The sequence below is a fragment of the Conger conger genome, chromosome 2, assembly GCF_963514075.1.
Source record: "Conger conger chromosome 2, fConCon1.1, whole genome shotgun sequence".
Taxonomy (NCBI): Eukaryota; Metazoa; Chordata; class Actinopteri; order Anguilliformes; family Congridae; genus Conger; species Conger conger.
Genome location: NC_083761.1, coordinates 51,640,020 through 51,667,540, shown reverse-complemented (window position 1 = coordinate 51,667,540; position 27,521 = coordinate 51,640,020). Strand labels below are relative to the sequence as shown.

The 27,521-nt window shown below is 40.6% G+C and overlaps 1 protein-coding gene across 2 annotated transcripts in view; it reads left to right on the top strand.

Moving 5' to 3' along the window:
• Nucleotides 1-21,839, top strand: part of LOC133121524 (circularly permutated Ras protein 1-like) — a 30,222-nt gene extending 8,383 nt beyond the window's left edge. Inside the window, exons 6-22 of one of the 2 annotated variants that reach the window (XM_061230750.1) lie at nucleotides 246-326; nucleotides 529-602; nucleotides 1,770-1,949; nucleotides 2,343-2,384; nucleotides 2,753-2,842; nucleotides 3,041-3,192; nucleotides 3,847-3,928; nucleotides 4,119-4,243; nucleotides 4,793-4,877; nucleotides 4,978-5,084; nucleotides 5,690-5,802; nucleotides 6,533-6,644; nucleotides 7,826-7,966; nucleotides 13,447-13,540; nucleotides 18,998-19,027; nucleotides 19,661-19,777; nucleotides 20,800-21,839. In XM_061230750.1, the coding sequence (XP_061086734.1) occupies nucleotides 246-326; nucleotides 529-602; nucleotides 1,770-1,949; nucleotides 2,343-2,384; nucleotides 2,753-2,842; nucleotides 3,041-3,192; nucleotides 3,847-3,928; nucleotides 4,119-4,243; nucleotides 4,793-4,877; nucleotides 4,978-5,084; nucleotides 5,690-5,802; nucleotides 6,533-6,644; nucleotides 7,826-7,966; nucleotides 13,447-13,540; nucleotides 18,998-19,027; nucleotides 19,661-19,753 (1,601 nt within the window). In that variant the 3' untranslated portion in view covers nucleotides 19,754-19,777; nucleotides 20,800-21,839. Of the gene's footprint in view, nucleotides 1-245; nucleotides 327-528; nucleotides 603-1,769; nucleotides 1,950-2,342; nucleotides 2,385-2,752; nucleotides 2,843-3,040; nucleotides 3,193-3,846; nucleotides 3,929-4,118; nucleotides 4,244-4,792; nucleotides 4,878-4,977; nucleotides 5,085-5,689; nucleotides 5,803-6,532; nucleotides 6,645-7,825; nucleotides 7,967-13,446; nucleotides 13,541-18,997; nucleotides 19,028-19,660 lie in introns of both variants that reach the window. The other variant, XM_061230749.1, reaches the window with a different exon arrangement.
• Nucleotides 21,840-27,521: the final 5,682 nt, after the last annotated feature.

The following is a 27,521-nucleotide window of genomic DNA, read 5'->3' as shown; positions in this document are numbered from 1 at the left end:
TCTGAAGACACATTGAAAACAGCAGTAGTATGTTTCTGGTTTCATCAGTTGTGTCAGTCTGCAGATCACTCACTAACTCAGTCCACTCAGCAGCTCCCGGAGATGCATATAGCAGCCCACAGAAGTGTCACTCACCACATTTAAGTCAGGATGCCAGTGTTTAGGTGAGAATGTGTTCCTGTGATGCCAGCTGTGATTACATGATACATAATTGAGATGCTCATTAATGTCAATGAATTACACAGCTTTCCTGGATAACGAGCCATTGCCAGGCAACCCAAATGTAATTCTTGTTAGTTTGGGGACTCTTGTGACTGAAGAAAATGGTACGTAAATTATGTACATTTTTGTGTGATGTGTGTGCATGTGTGTAGTGTAACACTTTCACCCAGTGCTTCCATATTACATTCGTCTTTATCAATAGTTCAGACTCTATTCTCTCTATTGAGTTATCTGTTTGTTAGTGTTGGGCTGACATAATATGTATCCAGTATGATGCTGATTGTGTTTATGTTTGTTGAATCACAGTGCAAACAATGGAGGGTGTGCCAATCTCCTGCTCACAATGTGGATCAGCCCTGGATTCCTGTTATGATAACATGGTAATTTACACTAATTATAATGGTTATTGGAAAAATAAACACAATGTGGTAGCACTTAGCGCACAGTAAATGTCACAGAAATGGCAAAGAATATAATTTTGCGCTCTCTCTTTGGAAAACAAAGTAATATACACAGTGGGCACAGTGGGTATTTATTAGAATTATTTTTTAGACTTATTAACCCTCCCTACATTTAGTGTTTGATATATCTTAAAGTCAGTTAACCTTGTTTCATATTGATACTGTATATTTTTTCTTATTTTCTAATTTGATGGGATTAAATGGTAAACATGCAATAAGCATAGCGCTATGCTAAGTCCTGTACCAATTTTGCATACAAATGTGTTGTGTGGGGTTCTTTTGACCCTCTGTAACTGTATAAAATCTAAGAAAATATAAGTATATATTATATATATAATATAATATATTTTATTTTTTATCTCAGATTTCTCTGTGGATGATTCTGGTATCACTTTCCCATACAGGTGCTTCAATTTCATTTACTGTATCTTAGTCTCTAAAAATGTTTTCCACAGTTTTTTTAGATTAATGGATAAAAGGCTAGTCATTTTGGAAACAATAAGAAAGCGAGAACCAAAAGTGTCAAAATATTTCTATAACAATAATTGTGTGTTTATTTAAACTGCTGGGCTCAATTAGACCCCAAAATAAAAGCGGTCATAACATATTAACATAATACAAGGGTTAAGTCTTCTGCTGCTTTAGCCTATCCACTTGGAGATTTGACACGCTGTGTGTTCAGAGATGCTCTTCTGCATACCACTGTTGTAATGCGTGGTTATTTGCATTACGGTCACCTTCCTGGCAGCTTCGACCAGTCTGGTCCTTCTCCTCTTACCTCTCGTTAACAATGCATTTCTGCCCACAGAACTGCTCACTGGATGTTTTTTGTGATTCTCTGCACACTCTAGAGACTGTTGTGTGTGAATATCCCAGGTGATCGGCAGTTTCTGAGATATTCAAACCACTCTGTCCAGCACCAACAATCATTCCACGGTCAAAGTCACTAAGATCACATTTCTTCCCCATTCTGACAATTGGTCTGAAAAACAGCTGAAACTCTTGACCACGTCTGCATTTAGTTGCTACCACGTGATTGGCTGATTAAATATCTCCCTCCCTCTCTCTTTCTCTCTCTCTCTTAAGGTGAGCAAGTGTTACTTCTGCCAGTTATGGGGACCTGCTGCCTCTCAACCGAACTCTCCTCCAATGGGGTGTCAGGACTGTCTTTTCCTCTTGAACCCTGATGAGCTTGCCAAATTGCCGGCTGAACCACTCCTCATATTCTGTATCGATATCTCAGGATCAATGTGTATAACCTCACAAGTACGTATTGGTCTGTGTTGATCTATGTGAGGTGTCTTTGCTACACTCTGTGTCCTGCGTCTGCACATTCCTGCCACATACTGCAAAGCTTAACACTTGAGATCATAATTTTAAAGTTCAGCTTTAGATTTTCTAGTCTGGTACTAGTCGTATTAGTCTGTTACTAGTTACTACCTAACATTTGATTGTTCCATTACCATTTTTAAATCAGTGACCTTACTGATCATCTGTCATCAATCACCATTTCTTATGGTGTACAGTTGATTAGGCACTATTTCTAATTGAACATTACTACACATTAACCAGGCTTGAGAGCAATAATATTACTAAATCTTGCCTATTTCAATGTTTCGTCTATGTTGTACTCAGCCTTCTCTCCACTCTCTGTCACAGGTGACTGAAGGTGGGGAGACAATCTACCGGTCACGTCTTCAGGTGATGTCATATCTAGATCACTGGAAGTGGAAGGATTAATATTATGTTGGCTCTGGGAATTAATGGGTTTGAATTTAAATACTGTTGTTCTTGGCTTCTTCCACCATAAACCCTGAACAAATATAACAAACCTATACTTTCATTATGCCGGTGCTTAAACTTACCATAGTTTTCTCATGAAAGTAACTACAAAAATAAATTAAACATTATTTCTCTTTGAGAAAGGATAGGTTCATACAGAGCTGCAGTCAATGTTCAATTACATGAAAAACAATGATGTTGATGATGATGATGATGATGATGCAATTGTTTAAAATTATAATGATCATTATGAAAATGTTGATGATGAGTCATATTGATGTCCCCAGAGTGTACAACGGGCATTGGTGCAGTGTATTTGCAGTTTGAGCGGGAGGAAGCCACTGACTAGAGTAGGACTCATCACCTTTAACAATCAGGTACTGACTAATACATGACTGCAGACAGTACACTATGTATGTACAGTACACGTCTCTATTGTTTCGTGTTAGTATTGGCATAGTGCAATGTAATCTGGTACTATATGGTCTTCAGCTTGCCCATTTGGTTGTTCTTTCTCTTTCTTTTCACCACATTCTCGTTCTCTTTCTTTTCTCTTTTTGTGTTTTTGCTTTGAGGTGGCACTGCATGGCTATGGGGAGGTGCCCACCCGGGTCTTCCAGGATGCAGAGCTCATTGACAGTGATTACCTGAAGGAGGCAGCACTGAGCTTCCCCAGCCCACTGCCTCTCTCAGAGAGCAGAGAGCACCTGGAGAGGCAAATCGAAAGGTACAGAAAGCGACAGTCACAAGAGACCTGTAAAAAATGGACAAACATGCTTAAAATGTTCATTTCGAACTGAGCATTTTAGAAAATTCATGAGGAAAATAAAAGAAGAATAACAACACAAAGTCATGTTCAGATTAAAAAAGGACAACAATTATCTACCAACCAACAAAGCTACCAACAAATTTAGCATGAATAGCATTAATCAGAATAGGAATACAACTCCATTGCATTGGAGAGCGAGAGTTGAGTGATAGCTGTTCTGTCAGTTAAAACTGGATGCCTTGTGCAATGCTGCATAAGTCTCTTCCCTTGCCTATCAATAATTGAAAGGATGTTAAGATTGCACAATTCTGGAAGGCATTTAAACATAAACAACTGAGGGTAAACTCTGAGACCCTGGCTTCAGAATATTCCTCAATATACAAGGATCATGTTCAGTAATTTTGGGGCCATATTCAGAGCTGAACTTGTGGCCACCCAATTAATTTGTAAACATCTAAACTAAAAAAATCCCATATCATGGTTTCAGGGCCTAAAAATCTTGGTTGATTCCCGATCATTGTCAGTGGTAGAATGGAAGTTGAATTTTTGGGAAGATCAACCAATGGTTGTTATACACTTTTTACTGTTTTTTTATTGTTCCGTCGTCTTTAGGCTTGAGGAGAGTGGAGCCACAGCACTTGGTCCAGCAGCACTCATTGCCATCACAATGGCCTCTCAAGAACCTGGGTCAAAGGTTAGTTTGCACTGGTCCACATCTGGATTTCAGGTGTACTTTTCCCATTGTAAATACATTTCTGCTGTACCATTGGGAATATTGTTTGTCATTTCAAAATAATATGTGAGATAAATGGTAAAATATAGATTATGGCAACTATGACTGGAAATTCAAGTCATTTGGGAAAATATATGATTCTCTCCTGTAGGTGGTTATCTTTACAGACGGAAAGGCCAACACAGAGTTGGGGAATCTCGATGATGATGACACGCATTCACTGATTTCTTCCACCATCTTCTACCAGGACCTGGGGGAGTATGCTGCTAATCAGGGGTTAATACCAACTGTTCTTGCTATCTCAGACTTATCAGCAGAGTAAATGGGGCCAGTGCAACAATTGTTTTTATTTTTATTTGTATACATATGCTGAGTTGCAGTCTTTTGTGTAGTTTATTGGTGCTACACAGCATAGATGGGGCAATGGGGGATATAGGAAAGCAAACTTACTAACTATCCATCCAGATAGTTTCACCGAGATGAATTTTCTAGATTAGAAAACCTTTTGGGACGCAGACTAAAAACATTTTAATTGAGAACTATTTCTTCTACTGCTGGGACTCACCTGTGTCTGTGCAAGCAGATGTTTCCCCCCAAGCACACCAGTATTCTGGGGCAAAGTGTCCATGTCTTCTTCGCAGTCCAACATTGTGAACTAAAGAGTTGCTATATTGTTTTGCCACAATTTCGCAAACTAAATTTCATAGCTGTCTAACAATTTGATATTTCAATATGCTTGTTAAGCGCAGCAGACAGCTGGCTAAAACAAAAAACTATTAACACATTCTCGCTCTCAGTCTCACTCTCACTCTCACTCTCTCGCAGGGTATTAGTGTCAGTGTTGGCTATAGAGGGAACAGACTGCAGACTGGATGAACTGGGGATACTAGCTGACAGAACTGGGGGGGAGGTAAGAGCCCAACTGTGTCCCCTCCTCACAATTCTCCCTTCTCAGATCGTGAAAGCAGATTGCAGCTCTGTGATGGGGCATACCCTGTCTTTTCTCTTAGGCAGTGGTTGCCAGTCCGAACAATCTGCATACCGAGCTCCAACAGGTGTTGGACTGTTGGGTAGTAGCCACACACTGTGATGTCACCTTGCTGCTACCTACCACACTGTGAGTATGGATATGGAGAGGTTCTAAAGCTATTTCTGTCTTACCTGCTTTTTAGTCATAAACACAGGTTGTTCTTGTGGTTTCCTATTTTCACTCCATTCCTCGTGAAGGTCAGAGAAATATTGATTATTATAGGATTGTCTTGCAAAATGTAACTGATATCATTGAAGAGATTTCATCATAATTTAAAGTAAAACTGAGTTCATGAAAGTGTCAATTCCTATTTAGTCAACATACAGTTTTTAAGGGTGAGACATATTTCAGTTCTGAGAAGTGCATGTTGACATCATCCATACTTACAAACCATACTTACAAATGTAATTAATACATGTACGTATGGATGCATGCATATGTGCATGACAGTGGGCTCCATAATTATTGGCTATATTGGAATAGTAAATATGCACAAAAAACTGAAGCTCCTGACCCGTATCTGCATGATTATATGCATTGCACTGCTGCCACACAATTGGCTGATTAGATAATCGCATGAATAAGTAGGTGTAATAAAGTAAAAATGTTCCTAATAAAGCGTGATATGAGGGTATATGTCGCCTTTTACTCTCTCACTGTGGCATCCCCCTTAATGCTTAGTCTGTTTCCAGGACTGTGAAAGGAGAGAGGCAGGAGGGACACAAGGGGATCAGAGAGGTGGGGAATGTGACTGCTGGCAAGGAGATCACCTTCAGGTTCCAAGCAAGAGAGCAAGACACACAAAGTTAGCACAAATGCTTGAGACCAGGGCCCTATTTCATATACGTCGCTTGATAAAGGATAATTTCATGCGTGTGGTGTCAAATAAACTTTGTGGGCTTGTACAAAGCAAAATATTTCAAATTATTGCAATGTAACCTATGTTGGTTTTACTCGCAAATCAAACATAGCATGAACGGCCAAAATGAGAGGAACTGGCAGGTACATGCAGACTTTAAAATGATTTAGGCTACTTGCTTTCCGATAATACCAGCGCAATGAAACATGAACTTATATCATCTTTCATGCACTTCCCAAGTATTGGATGAAAAATAATATAATTCAATGCGGTGGCAATATCGAGAAAGCAAGTAAATCAGTCTTCTGATGAATAAAATAAGAAATTGCGTTACCAATAACTTGTACATTGTAATGAAGTGGTTAATCTCACATGACATTTGGGAGCACTATGGAAATATTTATTTGTTAATGATTATGCACTGTATGTTGCATTTATGTATGAAACGAGTGGACAAATAAAAGTCCATAATATTTTCAGTGTCGCCAAGAGCATGTAAAAATGTACCTGTGCGAGAGCACGATACAGTGTCTTTTATCCCAAAACATCAACGATCTAATCGGGCTAACCGAGTTAGCGACGTATATGTAATAGGACCAAGACTGTGCTTTCAGTATTTTTGCCCCAGGGAGTTGTGTTACTGGTTACGAGAATATGATTTCTCTTTCTCCCTTAGTCCTGCTCTCGGGTGGTTGTGTGTCTGTTCAGTTGCAGATCAGATACAGAAGAATGGATGGACAGAGAGTGCTCAGAGTACTCTCTGTTGATAGGAGAGTAACTGATGATAGGTGAGTGGCTGATTGCTATGGCTTCCATCTTAAAAATAGTGAAAAAATACAGGGCAAAACTTAACACTGGTCTTTATTTACATTGCTTATGGATGTTTTGGTAGAGGGGCCTTTTTGGGGGTCCATTGGGGGACTGTTTTCACAAACTAATAGGCTCTGAGTGTGCCAGAGCGCACCTTTGCTCTCTGGTTTTGTAAATAGGCTCTGAGTGTGCCAGAGCGCACCTTTGCTCTCTGGTCATTTGGAGATTCAGAGCTCTCAGAGCACCCACTGGGCCCTCTGACAGAAAAGACAGTTTATCGGAGCGTCAGGAGATTCCAATCTAAAAATGACATATGGAAGTTGTTGCAAAATGCAATGGTTGCGGCTTGATTGCTACTCTAGCCAGTAGTATTCAATACACATATGAGTGTAACAAAACTTACAATAATTATGTTTATACATGGGATGAATTAACGTTAGTTAACGACTATCTACTGTCAATATCACTAGCTTTAGCAACAGCAAGCTAGCTAACGTTAGCTAAAGTCAGCGTTAATGTTACATGATTAACTGACCGTTCGGAAATTAACTTATTTCAGAGTGCATTTATGAATGTACCCTACATAATATGTTTTTCAATCTTATATTCAAAATATATGTTTCATGGTTTAAATACATAGCTATATTGTGAATACGATGGGATTTCAATTCGTAGAAAGTCCTGTTTCACGTTTATAGATCAGCGAGATCTAAAACTAAAACTCAGTCTCCCATCATACTTTCCCTTTCATAGTGACGAAATGTCCACAATTGGACGTAATGCCACTGACAATTATATCTGTGTTCATATATAAGAGGGCCATAAGGGCTATAAGACTGGCCAATCGAGGATAATTCATGTCATCTTTGGTTTTGTGTTTGGATAATTTGCTGATTATACGGAGCCTTGTAATTTTGTGGTTGCAGAACGATTTAATGCTTAATTCGCTTACATGAAGTCGTCGCTGCTGCCCTCTTTGATGAAATGCACTAGCATAGCATTTAGCAGTATACTGAAAATGCAATTCAGCGGGACATCCACTTTACCTCCCCATAACCTTCGATCAGGCAGTGTATGTATAAAGGATAGAACCCTCCGACAAAACATTATCCCCACACAGTTAATGTATTAATTTCTCTCCTCTCCTCTTCTCGGTCAGCTCCCAGGTCCTTTTGTCCCTCTCTCTCTCAATACTTCAGCTCAACTCCTCCCAGTCCTGTGCTGCCTTGGCCGTAAGAGGCCGCCACAAGGATGCACAGACTGAGGGGAAGACTCAGAAGAAACTGATGGAAAGAGCCTTGTAAGTAGTCAGAGTAAAGACACTGATCTTTACACAGGACAATTGCCTTTTGTGCATGCACTAACATAGCATACACAAATAATAACAATAATAATAATAACAATAATAATAATACGCACCTTTCAAGATATGCAAGGACACATTACAACATTACAAATCTAAAATAAATATCTGGATGTTGTTTGTGGGTTTTGATGAGTATGAGAATAGGTTTGTGGACCATTTGTAATTTGTTGAGGAGTTCAGCTGTAATGCTTGGCACAGCAGTCTCAAGGTCTCAGGGTTATAAGCACATGAATAAGAATTAGAGTTGTGGGAAAATGAGGGATGAAGTCAGGAGATGCTGCAGAGATGGAAGAGGGCAGCATGTTAAATAGATTTCATATGGTGTTCACAGGAGGGACTTTGAATTACAGGAGTCAGAGAGTGGGACTCAAAGCAAAGGGATGTAGATAATGTTGATTTGGAGACTACAAATAAAAACAAATTTATTGCTGAGTTTTAGGAGGTTTTGTATCATTTAGGGACTAATTATTTATGAGGATGGAGGGGCGAGGCAGCAGCGGGTTCAATCGAGATATATATTTGGTGTTACGCAATCTTTCATGGAGGAGCAGGCACATGTTAAAGTGGGCCCAGCACTGATACATGGTTAACTTCAATATAGCTGGACCTGCATTTCTTTAGTGAAACAAACTGTACTCAGTTGTGATGTAGGATTTGAACCTCAATGTGATGCCGTTGAGGCCAGGACTGATAAGTCAGTCTAGAAGGAGTGGGTAGGAAAGGAGCATGGACGTGCGGTCAGGGTAGGCAGGGTAGGCAGTGCCTACCCTGTGATAATCCAATCAAAATTACTAAACAAAACAAAAATATAAATGTTTTACATGTAAATGTAAATAGTTTTTCTAATATTTCATGTGTTTTATTGGTCCTGTTCTTTTTGCTCAAAATTCCCAAAATGTCTAAAACGGCGTTAAAATATGTTGTGAGGCGCTAGGCTGTACAGGATATGCTGCAGCACTCCGTTTCATTGTAGTGGAAGACGCGCGTCCCCGCCTCTCGTTACTCTCAGTGGAACACGCGCGTCCCCGCCTCTCATTACTTTCAATGGCAGGGTAGGCAAGAGCTCTTCTGCCGACCCTGCTGAGGATTCATTCATTCAGGAGACTTCAGAATCCGCGCATGCGTATTGCCTGGTTTGCGTGTTTTACAGTAGCCATATCATATGTGTCATCTGCGCGAGGCTTCCAGCCATAACGGCACGAAACCACAAGGTGCTTAGAACCTACAACACAGTCAGAAACATGTCGATGCAACAATTTCACAAGTTTAGTAAGTTGGATTTCCAACAAAAGTTGGATTTAATTAAAAAAGGCAGACCAACACCAGCACTTCCCGAACTTCATCAACGCAAGGGACAGAAAATTGTGCGCTCCTTCCATCAGGAGTGGTATGAAAGAAGAGAGTGGCTTTGTGGCTCAGCTAGCAATAGCAGGCTATACTGTTTTCCGTGCTTGCTCTTCTCAAGGGAGAGAGACAACGTCTGGGTAGGAGCCGGCTACTTTTAAACGAACTGTTGTCGATCTAAAATGAAGACAGATTCAGCAACTGTATGGCTTATTTCTCGCTTCAAATGTTTTCAGAAACACGTTTCAGTGAACTATTTTCGTAATATAACTGTAGCAGCCAGGCTCGCTACTTCCGGGTCCGCGGGAGACAGAGACAGGCGAGGCAGGAAGGAGAGCCAACGGGCCAGCAGACCGCTTTATTTAACACCAGTCAATAATCTACCTTAAAATAGGCAAAAGCGGAGACAGCATTAAATACATCGCAACATAATTATTTCCCATATTATTACCATTTTTTCAAAGTCGTCTTCGTGTCTCTCTGCTCAGTTTCCTCCGTATCCGTAAGCTTTGAAAAAACGTGCACAAGTACGCACGTAATGAACGCAGAGTACGGACAGAACGCTCCGTCCGGATCCGTATGCGTATTTAATGTAGAGCATAAATGGGTCTTAACGAGGTTGGCAACTATTAACTCGTCAGGCTTATCACGGAGAAGTGGTTTTACAGTTAAACAGCATGATGTAACCAGGGTAAAAGACAAATTAATGAAAGGAACAAAAGAGAAAAGAAACAAGAATCAAGCTAGAAACAAACCGCGACTGGCGTCGCTCGCCCGCTTTTGCCAGCCGTGGCTATCTAAAAATACAAACAAACGGAGCTATTGTTATGCAAAGGAGAGACGGAGACTCGCTTGCGTAAAACTCCATAAAACTTCTTTGCGCCACAAACTGGTGGCATATCCGCATACGTCTTCACCTTCTTGGGTGCCTGGGTAATGGACTCTACAAACAGGGAGAGAATACTGATAATCCAAACATGGGCGAGATCGCCGTGAATTATCTAGATTTAAATGTCCTGCGGGTGAGTGGCCACCACAACTGATCTGTTTTAGGTTTACTTTATCAGATAAAGATTCCTAAGTTTAAAATAGCCGCTTTATAAGCAAGCGTACCTGGGCTTGGATGCCTCAGCACATGGATACACAGCTCTTCCTGAACACCACGCAGGACCCCAGCTAGTTGTTTCTGCCACGGCCTATCTAGAATGAGCCCCGTAGTGGCAGACCTCCTCGGTTCCGCCCACTACATTGTGTTGGTGGATTTTTGGAAAGCTTTGTGTGATTCTTAATTGGGATGTAGTGTGTAAACTGCGCTGTGCTTTGAATGACACTTTGAATGGATGGTTGTCATATGAAAACGCATTTGTAGACTACCTCTTGCGCCCCTAATTTTAAAAGTCTAACTAGGCCTAATATCTTTGAGAATTTCGTTTAAGAATATCCCTTGCCTACCCAGTCACCGACCTCACCGCACGTCACTGGAAAGGAGTGTATCAATAGTAGCACTGATTTCACATTCACCCACAGATTGCACTGATTTATTTACTTTTAATTAATTTATTAATGTATTAATTTATTTTTTACCAAGATGTGTTCCATGAAATCATGTCATGTGCAAGATTTGAGCAGCATCTCAGAAACAGCTGACCTCCTGGGATTTTTACACACTAGAGATCATTGGCTTCTTCTGATGATAGCTGATAGGACGATACTGCTTCATACACGACTGCCGCATCAAAGAATTGAGCAAAGCAGTAGTCTAACCAGGGCTCCGATCACCCGCAGGGCCTACAGACCCTCTGCCTCTGAGCAGCAACTGCCGAAAGACCACGTCAAATCAGTCAATTATTGCAAAAACACTGTTAGACAGAAGAAAATGCCAGCACTCACCTCGCCGTCGAACTGCGGAAACTGTATGCACCTGCCCCAGCGTGCTAGAAAGCAGAGTCTCCTAACTGGAAGGCAGGATTTCAGTTCTGCAGGAAGTCAAGCAGCTCCTGGACTCCTGAGTCACGATCTCAACCACACCTCCAGGGGAATTCAAAAACGTGTTTTTATTTCTGGACCAATTCCCTTCTTAGTCTGAGAAAATTTTAGTAGGATCCTCAGTCTACACTCCTGGCTCTCGACTAAATGCCAAACTTTACAAACATTTACACTCAACACCAAGGACCAGGTCAAGAACCTTGGTGTCATAATTGACTCAAATTTAAATCTGGAGGCTCACATCAGAAATGTGACAAAGTTATGTTTTTACCATCTGAGAAATATCGGATCGACCGTTTCTTTCTCAGGCTAATGCCAAAAAAATTATTGGAATTATTACCAGCATGGAATTATTACCAGCTGGCTTGATTAGTGCAACACTGTCCTGTCTAATCTCCAGAAAAAAACAATTTGTCAGTTATAGCGTGTACAGAATGCAGCAGTAGGGGTATTGACAAAGACCAGAAGGAGAGCACACATCACTCTCAGTCCCTGCACTGGTTACCGGTCAGTTTTAGAATAGATTTTAAGATCCTTTTATTGGTTTTTGAGTCACTAAATGGCAATTAACCCACTTATTTAGGTATTTCCTCTTTTATTTAGAGCACATTGAGTTGTACCCACTGTAGGAAATGTGCATTATATATAAAGATTGATTGACTGATTGATTGATTGATTGAATGATTGACTAGAATTCTGCTACAACAACAACTAGCTTTCAGAGAAGGAGAAAACCAGTATATTTCACATTACAAACATTTGACAGATACATTATACAGTGTAACAAAGTGCATAACCATAACCAAGGACAAGTGCAGTAAAAAACCCAAGAAGGAAGTAGTTCCAAGTGCTAGGAATGTCCACATAGATAAAAATTTGGACCTTGTAGATTAATCTGATGAGACAAGCAAATTAATGTAGCAATAAAACCGTCTTAGTAAATACAACGCGAGCAATAATACAACGAGTATACACAAGTGTGAGAACAACAATAAACAGCTTAGATGGTACATTCCAGGGCTAGGCGGTTGCCAGCCTTGTGGGTTGGGGAAGAGTGTTGCAGGGTTAAAGAGTGGAGTCGGGGTAGGAAAACAGCAGACTGGGAGGCTTCCAGGTGCACGTTAAAGCAGGGTGCCGTCCTCTGGGATGGAGCGGAGTAGGGTGAGAGATAATCTTTCGTTGCACTCATCCACTTTTCAGATATTGATTTCGAAATACGCATTATCGCGATCTAGTCTGCCATGCTGGACACCAAATTTGAGATTAATTCATGATCTATTTGAAAATTATTGATACAACATTTGAAGAACCTGTACTGGGTGTTGCTCTTTTTAATTTCTTTGTGTTTATAGTCTCTATGCCATTTGTAATTGTGTATAGCAGGCTACGCGCAAGATGATTTCATAGAAGAGGTTGGTTCATTTATATGCAAGCGTCGTGCGGTCCATATTTTTAGATAGCTTCAGCACAGAAACCTAATGATAATTTTTTTTTTTAAGTTGGGCTCATAAACATTTTCCCCCTAATAGTTTGCTTTAGCTTATGAGTACAAATTTATGAGCTTTAATTTTCTGCTTGTTTTAATTACTATGATCAAACTCATCACATTATAAACATCACACCACATGATATACAAACGCAATGGCACTTAATTTCAAACCTGCATCAATAATCATGTTGACTGAAAATTACAGGATCTCCTTTTCAGCACAGAATGTTCACCAAGCAAAACTTATTCTCCATGAAATGAATGTTCAGATGTTCTTGACCATTAACACAGATCCATTTCCCAAGTTCCTAGCTCAAGCTTTGTGATGTGAAGCTCTTGCACAATTTGTCTTGAAAGGAGCCCCAGAGTTTACCAGTATCAATTCTACTCTATGGACTGGTGCATAGAAGCATTGCAATGCCTCTCTAATTCATTATGACCATTTTGACTGGATATTTTTGCAGGAATAAAAAGGTTGCATATTCTAGACGATTTCTCAATGTCAACAAGAGAGGGTGCTATTGTTTAACTTATCTAACAGTGTGCTGCATTTTTAATTTGGTAGGCAATACAAAAATAATCTTTTGTGTTCCAGGATCCACATTAAAAGTTCTGAAGAGAAACAACAACATGCCCAGTGGGTGAAAAATATGGATCACATCTATAACAATATACATAACTACAAACGGGTGAGTCCATCTACAATGATGCTTTTAGCGGAACAAAGCTTAAACAATTATCTTGCCAACAACATATTCAGCCATAACATTATATACCATTATTTTTGTTTTATTTTGTGTCTAGGTGGTAAATGTAATATGACTGTCAGAGCCAGGATTATTGGCACCCTTGATAAAAATTCACAAAAAAGACAGTAGAAAACAAATAACCATTACTTAGATAGTACCACGTTAACGGTAAAGTGAAATTTGTTAATTTTGCTATACACTTGGATTTCAGCTCAAACGATTAAAATTGTGGGGCTCAACAAAAAACATGCATGTAAAAGCCATGAAATACAGGCTAAATGTCTATACTGTTTCTATACTGTCTCATATTGATATTTTTATCCCAAACCCAAATGCAAACCCAAAAGTATTACAGCAAAAATACTACATTTCATTTCTCTAGCATATGTTTGGAGGGCATTGTATATACACTCACTGAGCACTTTATTAGGAACCTACTTATTCATGTGATTATCTAATCACCCAGTCGAGTGGCAGCAGTGCATTGCATAAAATCATGCAGATACGGGTCAGCAGCTTCAGTTAATTAATTAATCAACCATCAGAATGGTGAGAAAATGTGACCTAAGTGACTTTGACAATGAAATGATAGTTGGTGGCAGACAGGATGGTTTGAGTATCTCAGAACAGCATTACAGCAGCGGTATAGAGAAGAGCATCTCTGAACAACGCATCAAACCTCTAAGTGGATAGGCTAGAGCAGCAGAAGACTTAATAAGTCTAAAGAATAAGTCTAATAAATACCTAATAAAGTGCACATTGAGTGTTGTCATTTTCACACATTGAAAATGGTTTACTTCATTAATGATTCAATGGAATCAACAAAAATAACATATTCTTAATATATCAAATATATTATTGATGTACCTGATTGGAACTTGGTGTAACCTCCCCTGGCCAGGATAATTACACTGAACATTTTTCCTATAATGTTTGATAAGGTTGGAAAACATTTGGAGATACTTTGAACCATTTCCCAGAGCCCCTGGAGCACTAGCACCTCCCAAACAGTCCACGAAAATACATTTCTGAAAACATTTAAGGAAGTAAATAAGCAATGCAGTTGCTGAATCTTGATTTGTATGTGATCGGCAACGGCTAGTTTCAAAGTTTGATCCAATTTCTGTGAATGCACTAAGTTCTCTTAAATCGCTCAAACAAGTGCTTTAACAAACAAGCGATTTAAGAACAAATCATCAAAGTGGTTTGCATGAGGCCCATTGCTCCAATGGCATTTGACAATTTGTTGGTTGCTTTCAGTTAGGAATTTGTTTATGCAACCCTTCCAAAAAGGCTGTTGGAATGGAAGTGGCATTTTTATTGATTCTGAGACTCGGGGACCCTTAGATGTGACTAAACTCACTGGGCCATTTCTTGAACTGTGATTCTTGGGTTATTGTGTGTGGGGGAAACATGTGCTGTTCCAGATCCATAAAACTTTTCAGAATCGCCCAAACTGTACTATAGCCCTAGTATAGCCACAATAAGATCAGTGCAGCTGTTGGGTCCTAGAGCAAGGCTGACTAAACACCATTCAGTAGCCTACGACCTGATGTTTGGATGAATGGCAAAATGTCTTCTACTCTCGAGGCCTTATAAACTTTTTTTTAAAGCCTAGTTGCACATTACCCCTAATACATCTTTTTTATTTATTCTTTATCAATGACCGAGAACATTCATATTCAATTTAGAATTTCTAGGGAATAACTGATTTAAGAAATATTGACGATCATACTGATCTTTTATTTAGACATTGGTAAACCGTTTTGTAACAGTTTTTGGAACAAAATTAAGCCATACATTATGCAAGATGTATTTTTCTTGCTTTTATTCTTGCAAAATCATTCACAATGTCACAATGCCAGCGCTTTCACTACATCTGATTCTATTGTCAACAATGACAGGGTTGCCAGGCGCCTCGGTGTCATTTCCTCTGAGTTCACTTCCCATCGCAATTTGTCACAGGCAATGTCAGAAAGATGTGCAGAGCAACGTACACATGAGTAAAAAGAGACTGAAGACCAATCTGAATGTCATGAAATGTCAAGGTTTGGTCTAGGTCAGTTGGATAAGAAGATGACAGCACCTTTAAACAAGCTAGTATCTTACAGTGTAGTGTAGTCTTTGTCCATGAATACCCTGAACAGGTTGGTCAACTCCTAGTAAGCACCCAAAAAGCATCTTATTTAGACAGCTAATCAGGTTGTCAATGATGACATAAAAAGTCCCTGTTTTAAATTGGTCTCTGTCTGTAAGGGACACATCTTTGTCCAAGCTGTCATTCGCAAAGGTTTTGCGCTCTCACTCGGCTGTTGTCACGTTTATATGTTTTGGTTACACCGGGTATGGCTAGTGCTGCATTTTCAAACAAATCTCACTGTGCCATGACAAATGCGGGCAGTGACTCTTACACTACACATAAAGTTATGTTCTTGAACACATTTTACCACAGTTAATGTCGTCATTAAAATCAATAGGAATAACTCTCATAATGAGAATATTAAAAACAGCCGCATGCATGTATTTATCATACTGTAGCCTACAGCTTATATTTCACAAAATAACTGAGGTAAAATATATATAAAAGTAAGGCTAAAGTACGTACGTTCTCCTCCAACCACAGCAGTAATGGCTTCCCAAGCCCTTTCTCATTGTGTAGTGTGTTGGTAAAACTCGTCTTTCCATCTCAATAATTAACCTCATAAAGTCCATGTCTGCAGTTCTTCTCATGTGCATTTGTTCTGATTTTTTTCTAGCTAGTGTTGTTACTTCTGATTGGATGGTACTGGAAGCATGTGGAGATGACTAGGCTAGTACGAGCTTTTGGATCGGTATTGATGCTTTGATCACACTTTTGATTATATTAAAACAAATATGTAAACTATATAGAATGTTTTTTTTTGTCTAAATGTAGCAAACAAAAAAATGCCACCTTTACAAAGTTCACTTCATATTTATTTATTTGGGACAGTAATCAACATGTTCTAAACATTTAATTATATCAGAATAAGCAGGGGAACAGCACGGATGGTGCAGTGGGTAGCACTCGCCGCCTCACAGCAAGGAGGTCCCCGTGTTCGCGTGGGATTCCTCCGGGTACTCTGGTTTCCTCCCACAGTCCAAAGACATGCAGGTTTGGCTGATTGGAGAGTCTAAATTGCCTATGGGTATTAGTGTGTGAGTGAATGGTGTGTGTGCCCTGTGATGGACTGGCGACCTGTCCAGGGGTCCTGCCTTTCACCCAATGTAAGCTGGGATAGGCTTCAGCCCCCATGCGACTGTTCAGGATAAGCGGGTTAAGATAATGGGTGGATGGATGGAGAATAAGCAGCTATTTTGATTCTGTTGTACCTTACACACTTATACAGTGATATCAATATAATAAAAACAGAAGTAAGGATAGTCTTAAATAATTTAACAAATATATATATTTCTATACTATAATAAAGAAAAATCATTATAAAAACGGGAATAACTGGTTTTATGCTAAATGTATGACTTCATTTAACGTCAATCATCCCACAATGGACTTATCAGGAGACAATGCTCACCTGGAGCAATGCAGGGTTAAGGGCCTTGCTCAAGGGCCCAATGGCTGTGCGGATCTTATGGTGCCTACACCGGGATCGAACCACCGACCTTGCGTGTCCTAGTCATGTACCTCAACTACCACTCTGCAGGCCACCCTTTATTTATGTATTTCTATGAGATGCGGATGCCTCAAAAATTGTGCCCAGAAGGGAAAAATCGCTCCACGCCCGTGAGCCACCCACCCGCTGGTGAGAACCACACATGGACGTCTGGTGCGTTTGGGGTGTAGGAGTTGCACTGCGGTCAGCAAATTCACATCACTCTTCTGCAATTGCAAACTATTGGCATTGAACCTTTCTATGATAGCATTCCAGAAGTTAGCCATAAATGTAATCTGGAGTGTATCTAATTTGGCACACAATGCTATTGCTTAATTTTTTGTGTAACTTTTTTGGTTTCTGTATCTGAAATGCTAGTTAAAGGCTGTCGATTGCCTGAATAATTTTGTAGAGTCACCTCTGGTACTCCATTGTGTTGTTTTACAAATACTTTAACGTCATGTCAGTATTACGAAAGATCATACCCCATCGATGGGTTGATGATGAGCAAAAGCACTCCACAGCATGCACTCCAACTAAATTTAACAAGTGAGCTGCACACAAGATATAAGCGGATTCAAGTGATACAAGGACATTGTATTTCCCAGAAATGTTCAATGCGTTGTCATAAGACTGACCTCTGCAATTTTCCAAATCCAATCCAAGGCCTTCCAACATCAAAATAACTGTACCAGCTAAGCTTTCATCTATATGACTTTCGATAGGCTGGAAAGTGAGGAAACAACAGCCCCTCTACAACAGCCCCTGTCTTGGTAACGAATCGAAAGATAAACGTTAATTTATCAACGTGCAAGAGATCGGAGGTTGAATCGACTATAATTAAAAAAAAATGTGCTTCAAACAGCTCATTCAAGATGCTTCCTTGGTTTTTTCACCCATTAAATCAATAAACTCCTTGCATGTTGTCAAGGATAGGTAAGACACATTGCCCCTGCCCTTTTGACCATATTTCTGGTGTCTGGCCAAGAATGGATCGAATTGTGCAATAAGTTATGTGGAGAATGCTACAACTCATCATCTGCCCAAAAAGGCAGACTTCTCTCCAAGAAATGTGATTGCTGCCACAATCCTTTTGAGTAGCCTACTTCACGCCAGTGAAGTCCTTGGACTTAGAGGCCTGTGGGAAACCGTCTATGGTTAAACCGTCTTTGCACATCCCTCCAGGGGGGATTTCCCGCCTGCTTAGTATAAGTCTAAGTCTCTTTGGATATAAGTGTCAGCTAAATAACTGTAATGTCAACAACCATCTTTTGATTGGTAATTTTTTTGGCTTGCTTCATGGTGATGGATGATAAGGGGACTTTACATGCATGTTGCCTATTTTTATACACCAGTGAAGCAGGAAGTTATCAAAGGAAACAATATACTTCCTTAAGACTGAGATTAACTTAAATAAGTAGAATGTTATTGCACAAGGGTGCCAATAATTTGGTTTAAATTGGTTTATTTCATACAGCCTTTTCCCATCAATTAATCAGCCTTTGGCTCCAATCTGTCTATGAACTATACCTGACACTAGAAATAGACAAGTATACATAGCAGATTCTTCCTTGCATGATACACGATGTTAACTGCAAATCAAGTTGAAACAGTATTCAGTCATAACACTCTAGTGTTATGTAATATTAATGGTACTGCAACAGCATTCTTCTGTGATGAATTATGTTATTTAATTGTTCATATTCACAGAATTCATAAATTATTTCTATTTCTATTCATAAACACATATTATCTCTCTGTCCCCCAGAGCAATTATGGTTCTATTGCAGGCATACAGGTAATGCAAATTTATGTTTAACTGTTGTTATATATATATGATTGTGCCTTTTCATGAGCATGCTTGCTTTTTGTTTTATGTGTATGTTAATCCATCTGTCTTAGTGTGTGTATGTGTGTGTGTGTTTGTGTTTGTACTTTAGTGTTACTGCTTAATTTACAGTGCATTGAAGCAGTGTCTGTGCTGTGCCCCGAGAGTCTGATTTGCATGGAACAGCATGAATGATAATATGCTTGAGCTGTCTATCGCTGGTCTACTAGTCTAAAGGACATCCTCTGTCCTTGGTTTCTCAGATCAGCCTGTAACTATGTAGAGGGACCTGTCCGCAATTTTGTGAAAATAAAACAACAATTTGCCCTTTGGTAATCTCAATCACAAATCATAAATCTTTTGGCCTGTCTGGTTCGACAAAGAAAATTATTGCGTGGGGAGGGTTGAGGACAAAGGAGGAGACTACTTTGATTATAACACAAGACTACCACAAGGGTAAAAAAAAATCCTGAATGGTATGCCTTTAAAGAGAGGTTCAATCAAGAAAGTGGCTCAGTTCAAGGTTTCAGTTAGCCTAATTAATATTAATTAATATCCTGCCTCCCCCCCCCCCCCCCCCCCCCCCCCCCCCCCCCCCCCCAGTCTCTCACTGACACAGGCGCAGCACTTCTTTACGGAATGAAGAATGGCAACAGGAAGTCTATTTCAAAGAGTAGGACCAAACCAAACCTGTGAAAATGATCTTCATTTCCTTAAAAGGTACAAAGAGGTGATGGTGTGAGAGAGGTTTATGAATACAGGCACATCACAATGGGCTATTGCACGACAATAAGATCTGCACAGACTTTGAGCACAAAGACTGCTTATTCACACACAGCGATCCTTCTGATGACATGGACAATGTCACTCAGTGCTGGAAAACTCCTCCCACTACTGGACCGCACTTTTTTCACCTCACACAATGTACAGCACTCTGCCAAATCTGTCCGCATGTGTCCTCAGTTTCCCTCCCATTTAATTACTAACATCTCCCCTCAACCCCCTTCCCACTCATTTGCCTCCTCTCACCCCAAACTCTTCTCTTTCTCCTCTCCTCCTCAGTCTCAGTCTAATAATCAGAGTTAATTAGCAGCTGTCAAATTGTTGTCCATTTGCGTAACAAACCAAACTTGGCACAACAAACAAACATCCCACTTTTCCCTCCACTCTACCCCATCTGCCTATGTGTGCTCTTCTCCCTCTCCTTATTTCCAGACATTTGCCATCTGTATAATTTAATCCCCACCCAATCTCCCTGTTTCTGCTCTCTGAACTGTACTATTTTACCATTTCTCACTGTCCCTTTATGTGTGTGTGTGTGTGTGTACAGTAAAACCCTGCAAGTGCCATCATTTCACTTATTTACTTCTGCTAAAAAGTGTAATTTGATCGGGAAATGATAACTGTGCATGTTTTTTGCAGTTATCTATTATGACAAAGATGTTTATTATAAATGTTTCCATAATGCACCCAGCATTGCTCCTTTAGTCTGGGAATTGGTGCTACAGTATTTTGTTACTGTGTTAGTAAACCTGTTTTTCCTATTTCTACTGTACAGTTTTACTGTTTTGGACATTCTGCTGCTGTAGCCCATCCACTTCAAGGTTTTACATGTTGTGTGTTCAGAGATGCTCTTCTGTACACCACTGCTGTAAGGCATGGTTATTTGAGTTACTGTCTCCTGTCTGCTTGAACAAGTCTAGCCATTCTCCTCTGACCTCTCTCAATAATTTCACCCACAGAACTGCTGTCACTGGATGTTTTTCACACTATTCTCTGTAAACTCTAGAGACTGCAGTGCATGAAAATCCCAGGAGATCAGCGGTTTCAGAGATACTCAAACCACCGTTTTGCCCGAAAACTCATTCCACAGTCAAAGTCACTTAGGTCACATTTCTTCTCAATTCTGATGTTTGGCCTGAACAACAACCAAACCTCTTGACCATGTCTGCATGCATTGAGTCGCTGATTAGCCAATTAGATATTTGCATTAACAAGCTGGTGTACAGGTCTACCTAATAATGTGGTGAGCCAACTTCCAATTCTCTCCCAATGCAAAGTGCTTTATTGGCTTGATGATCGAGCAGCACTGCCAAAACTGAACAGTTTTTTCATCATACATTAAACTAGACAGTGCAACAGTAGGGCAATTTCACAAGGGGAATTTAATGTACAGGATGTAATGTGGATGAGAATGTATTGCCAGTACCACCAGAAATGGAGCTATAGTCTCAGTAAAGCAGAATTGTGGTACATGGTCTCTACTATGTAACCATCACCTATGTTGCTTACATTATCAGTTACCAAAGCCATCACAGGACATTACGGGATTAAGTATTTGATCAATCCACCTGTATATTCCTGACTAAATCCACAAATCCAGCGGGTCATGACACCACAGGCCCTGAAGTAATAGGAGAATCTTACCAGTGTGTGGAGAAAGCCCTAATGGCTGTACAGGCCAGAGCAGTCACTTCCTACATCCCCTCAGGGTACCTGGCTTAAGCTGCAACACATTGGGCAGCCACTCCTGTTCTGGGCATCTACTGTATCTGTTCATGTCCAATAAAAGAACATTCATTGGTCGATTTCTCTTTCCTGCTCTTTCTTTTTCACTCTGTAAGTGTTCTAATCTCAGTCAGCCTACTCGGCTGAGACTTGAAAAATTGCCTTGTACCTGCACCTAAACTGTTTAAGCTGTTTTGAGCTGTTTTGAGCTTAGCACCTGTATACTTTTTTATAGTTTTGCCATTGTTATTAAAAAGCGATTTTTCAAGCAGAACGTGAATGTCCTGTGGAAGTATTATTTTTTTTATCCCCAAAGCAACCTTTTTAAAAGCCATTATCTACTTTGTCACATTTGTATACTTCAAAGTATTTCTGACAAAATGTAAGAATAAACACATCCGTGGAATGAATTTCCTCCTGTTTGAAATTAGATTTGAAGGCATATTGCATCAGACTAATATCTTCCACAGCACGTCAAAGGGAAGAATGTTTCAACAGCGCATTTATTCCTGTGTGCTTGACTCACTTTGAACACATCACCATAATGTCAGATAGAGAAATGCAACAATCAACAATCCATACATTTAAATTAATAGATTATCATAATATCTTTGGATAGGAAACCTGTTTAATATCATTTTTATATTTGTATTCCTCCAAACCCTAATTCCAGTTAGTAGGTCAGGTGATATATACTGATATACACAAATGCTCAAACACATACACACATGCATGCACACACACACACACACAAGCACAGGAATGGTTAGCCCTTGCAAAAAGTGTCTAACCCCTTCCGTGTTGGGTGGATCTCTTACAAAAACCCAGACTTGAAATAATGGACAAGCAATGACAGATGCACATGTTAACACACTGAGCCAAATTTGCCAGTAACTGATGTAAAGGCATGGACAATAGCTAACTATCCTAAATAGGATGAAAGAATTGAGTTTGAAGAACCATTAAACTCAGTTGCATCACATGATCAAAACTCCTGACATATTTATATGCACAATAATGCATGTAATGCTATTGCAATGCAATCAGCCCAAATATAATAACACATAAATAAAAACTTCCCAATTTCAACTGGTTCACAATTCTCGCCCAATTGTGTGCAACCCCACTTTCCATTAATGTCTCTTGCAGCACCATCTCTGCAACCACCTTACACACCATAGTCTCTGAGCTATGGGATCGCTCACACATAGTTTTTCTCAGTGGTTAATCTTATTAAGCAGTTTGGATTCTAAAAACAGGCACTGATTTTGACGTATTGACTGTGTGGTGGTGCAGAAGATGGAAAAGGAACAGGGTATGGGGAAATGTACAATAACATACTCTAATGATAATAACATAACCTCAGGTTCTCATGGTTTACTGTTTACGGAATATAACATAGTGGTGGAATTATAAGCACAAGCTCTTATCTATGTGTCATTGAGTTTAAAACATGGTTACCAGGAAACCGTATAGTGCGAAGTACAGTGAATTCATATTGCAGCACTCTACTCTGCAGTTTATAGGCCTTGTACTTTGGAGTATTGCAATTGTGTGAATCGTGGATTATAATTGTAAATAAATGTATAAAGTGATGATCATAATACTAATGATTATTATTGTAATTATCAATAAATACACCACTTAACTGTAGTTTAAGATTTACACCTATTCCCTTCATCTTTGGCCCTCGGGAGTGAGATACCCACCACTGTCAGGGTAGCTCCAGAAGTCTCCTTGTGAGGCCTCATTGACTAGACCATGAGTCCTGCCAACAGCACGAATTAACTGGATCTGTGAGACTGCACCAGTGGTTCTCTTGGTAGCCTTGGTAGTAAAACTGGTTATGAATACTAATGGTGTGAAAAATAAGTTGCATTCAAAATCTATTTTACTTGCATTGACTATTTCTTTGCATGGTGCCCTGGACAATAAGGTCTGTAAAACCAAAAACAAATTATAATGAGAGAAACAAATTATATAGCAGAAGGAAAGACTTTAAAGTAATGAAAGTCCGAGAGTGAGAAAAAGAGAGAGAGAGAGAGCAAGAGAAGAAAGAGAGATGGTGGGTGGGACCAGAGCAGAAGGAAAATGAGATAATGTAAAAAGGCAAACATAAGGAAAGTGGAAGATAAGTACAAGAGGAGAGGCGTGCGTGACTTGTGCGTGACTGTTGCCATGGTAACAAAATGGAAATGCAGGGGTGGAGGACAGCATGAGGGACATATTTTGAAAAAGTGTTGACATGGTCCCTGCTGACAGAGTGGACAGAGCATCACGTTAGCACCAGCACTGACAGCTGCTCGATATGGCAGTACTTGTTGACTGACTGGACACAATACATTAACTCTGACCCTCAGAGTTCATCCTTGCTGACTGAACTATTCAGCAATATACTATACACAAAAACTATGCAGAGAGAGGGAACAGAAGCAAGGCAGGCTCTCATCAATTATAGATTTACAAAATTATTTAAAGAAAGAGCAGAATTACTCTGGGGGAGAATCATGCTTAAATCTGAACTGAAGGATTCCCTATTCCTTTTTCGACTGATTTAAGTTTATACTTGTGTGGCAAGGGTGTGGTTTGCGGGAAGAAAGCAGGGCAATCCGAGGACTGGTTAACTAGGCACACACCTGAACTACATTGCAAATTAGTCCAGGATTTTTAAATGTGTGCTCTTTCTGCAGTAGGTGGCTGAAACCAGAGGGGTAACCAGATCAGAGAGAGCTATGTTCAAGAGACGGAGCTGAAAACCGAAAAAGCTGAGAGCAACAGTTTGGTTTGATTTATATTTGGTTGCTTGCTCTCTCTGCCTGCCTCTCTCTGCCTGCCTCCATGGAGTATTCTCCCTTTGAGTTATTGTACGAATAACTACACGCAAAGTTATTGCATGCAAAGATTTGCTCCAGGCTCAAGAACGTCAGAGAAGGCAATACAACAAGGGGAGCGCAATTGCGAATATTGAAACCGGGAGACAAAGTTTTGGTATTACTCCCATCTTCAGCATTCAAATTACTCGCCAAGTGGCAAGGGCGTTTTGAGGTTACATTGTATATAGGGGCTGTAGACTATGAGGTTATTCTTGCAGATAGGGCAGGGGTACGCCAGATGTCATGTCAGGTGAGCTGGGACCGACCACTTAACAGCCATCTTACTCCGGAGCAGCAGGCAGAGATAGCTTGGTTGCAGCAAGACTTTCCTGACATGTCCTCCCCCCTACCAGGAAGAACAAACCTTATAGAACAGCACATATACACCCCTCTGGGTACTGTAGTTAGAAGTCGCCTGTATTGATTACCTGAGCACAAGAAAATTGTGGTACAGGAAGAATTGGGAGATGCTGGAGTAATAGAGGAAGCGCACAGTGATTGGTCCAGTCCCTCTTCCCAAGCCTGATGGGTCTGTTCGATTCTGTGTGGATTACTGAAAGGTAAATGCAGTTTTACAATTCGATGTCTATCCTATGCTTCGGGTGGACGAGCTGCTGGATCGGTTGGGCTCTGCTAATCTTTTTTCTGGATGATATTACCATTCACATTAATATCTGGCATCATCATATGCAGCATTTGCGAGCTGTTCTAAAGACCCTGCAAAGGGTGGGGTTCACTGCAAACCCAGGGACGGGTGCAATGGAACAGAGGAAAGTGCATTATCTTGGGTTCCTCTAGGGGCGGGGACAGGGCAGTCCTCTAATCAATAAAACCGCGCCCATTTTGTGCCCAACCCAAATCCAAAAAATAAGTTAGGTCATTCCTGCGGTTAGCAAATTACTCTCGCGGGTTTATCCAGATTTTCCTAGTCTCGCTAGTCCCTTGACTAACCCTGACTTCTCCTAGCCCTAACCTTCTGTATACCTTTTATCCTGCAGACCGATGTCTAAGATAGATGACTGGGCGCTGTGTTTTCCCAGGAGGTCGAGGGGGGTGATCGACCGGTCCTCTACATCAGCCGCAAGCTCAGCCCCAGGGAGAGTTGGTACAGTACCATCGAGAAGGAATGCCTTGCTATAAAATGGGCAGTACTCACTCTCATTTTTACGACCTGCTGGGAAAACACTTTGTCTTCTATTCAGACCATGCCCAAGCAATCCTCAAGTATCTGGGCAACTGGACTGGTGGGGGTCCAGCAGGTGATTCTGTCAGAAGACGGAAGAGAGTTGGTTAGAGGTAGCTCGCTCAATTGATTTGGATTCGGAGGTAGTTCTGTATGCATGCATGTATCTTCAGGAGTGGGGAGATGTGGGCCCTCTTGAAGGATGAGGGGAGGCATCCAGAAGACTGGGAGGAGTTCACAAGGGAGGGGACAAATGGGAGGATGTCAAGTGTGATTGCCGGAAGGAGGATTGAGGGGATAGGGTTGAGGGCACAACTAGTAGGGCAGTGGGAAAGCAGTAGTTAAGACACATCAGCATCTGTGAGGGGAGAGAAAGAGGAGAAATGGGGCAGGTACAGAAAGGGAGGCAGACACAGAGGTGGTTGTGGAAAGGTTTGATGGGTGACAAACCATGTATGTCCCAAATTGCCATACATGGTTTCAGGTAATTTTGGACATTAAAAAAGTACTTTGCAGGCCATTCAGTCCAGTAATGCTCACTATTTCCGAGCACTAAAGTGTGCCTACTGTTTAGTTTAGTTTAGCTAAATAGTATCTAGCACTGTATCAAGCCTGGTCTTGAAACCCCCCAGTGTTTCTGCCTCCATTACATGTCCAAGCTATTCCAAGTTCTCCACATCGTACCATTAGAAACCACAGTCAGGAAACAACTTTCCTGAACTGTAAGATAAACTTTCAGAACCAGCAAAACGACCGCTTCGTACAGACCAAACAACAACATTCTGCACACGAGAATGTTGCGAATCTCCCCAGGTCATCAATTAATGGCTCCATTGCCGCTTCTACAAGGACAGCACCTCACCATTCCTGGAACCAGCAATGCATGTGGACTCAGTAAGACTAAACGAACATTCCAGGCATAGCCAGTGTTTAGCTTAGTCTTAACTGATATTGTGTATCTGAGTTTTTATATTTGTCTTCGTATTATAATTTGAATGCATTCTGTCAGCGCTATACTTATGTAAATCAGTTTGCATGTGTTTAAAGTGAAGCTACACATGTAGCCTCTCTCTCGCCCCTCACAACTAACTCTAACTGTGACGGAGGGGCTGGGCGGAGAGCCAGAAGCGACCGAGGGTGAAACCCTCCTAAACGAACACGCGGGCGTGCTCGTCACTAAATATGAGGGATATGCAGACACTAGAAGGATTTTCTCCTTGTTGATTATTTTTTAAGGAAACAGAAAAGAAGCCAAAAACGGCTAAGCGAAAATAAAACTACCCTATAAAAAACAGGGCGAATGACCCAACCAAAAGCAGTGCCAAACAATATGCACCGACGGTCACAGACCGAGGAGAGAAAATAAAAATACAACCTAGCGATAAACTAGGCAAGAAAATAAAACCTCGAGACGCAGCTCGGGACCAAAACACAAACCAAAATACATACCGGAGGACAACGTCCTCCAACCACCGGCTCACACGAGCCCAAAAGAAACAAAACCCTTGAGGAAGATGTCAGCGAAAGAAACGCCAGCTGAACACCTTCCTTACCTTCTCTAAATTACTCTCTAGTTATAGACACTAGAGACCATACACTAGCACGATACCTGACTCTCAGTGGCAGAGTCTACCTGTGCGTTACCGGCTTAGTGCAATCGCGAACGGTTGAACACCAAAGCACTGAAGGATAGTCAGTGCCGGTCTTAAATACCCTTAAGGGAGGTAATTCCCCTGGCTCAACAGGAACAGGTGGAGCCAATGATCTCAGGCCCTCTGGTGGTCACAGTCGGAATAACCTCCCACCATGACACTAACACACAGAATTCCTAACTAATGTAGCTGGTAGTTGTGAATAACCCACTAACCATGTCTAGCTCAACCCTGTTTATATTCTGTGT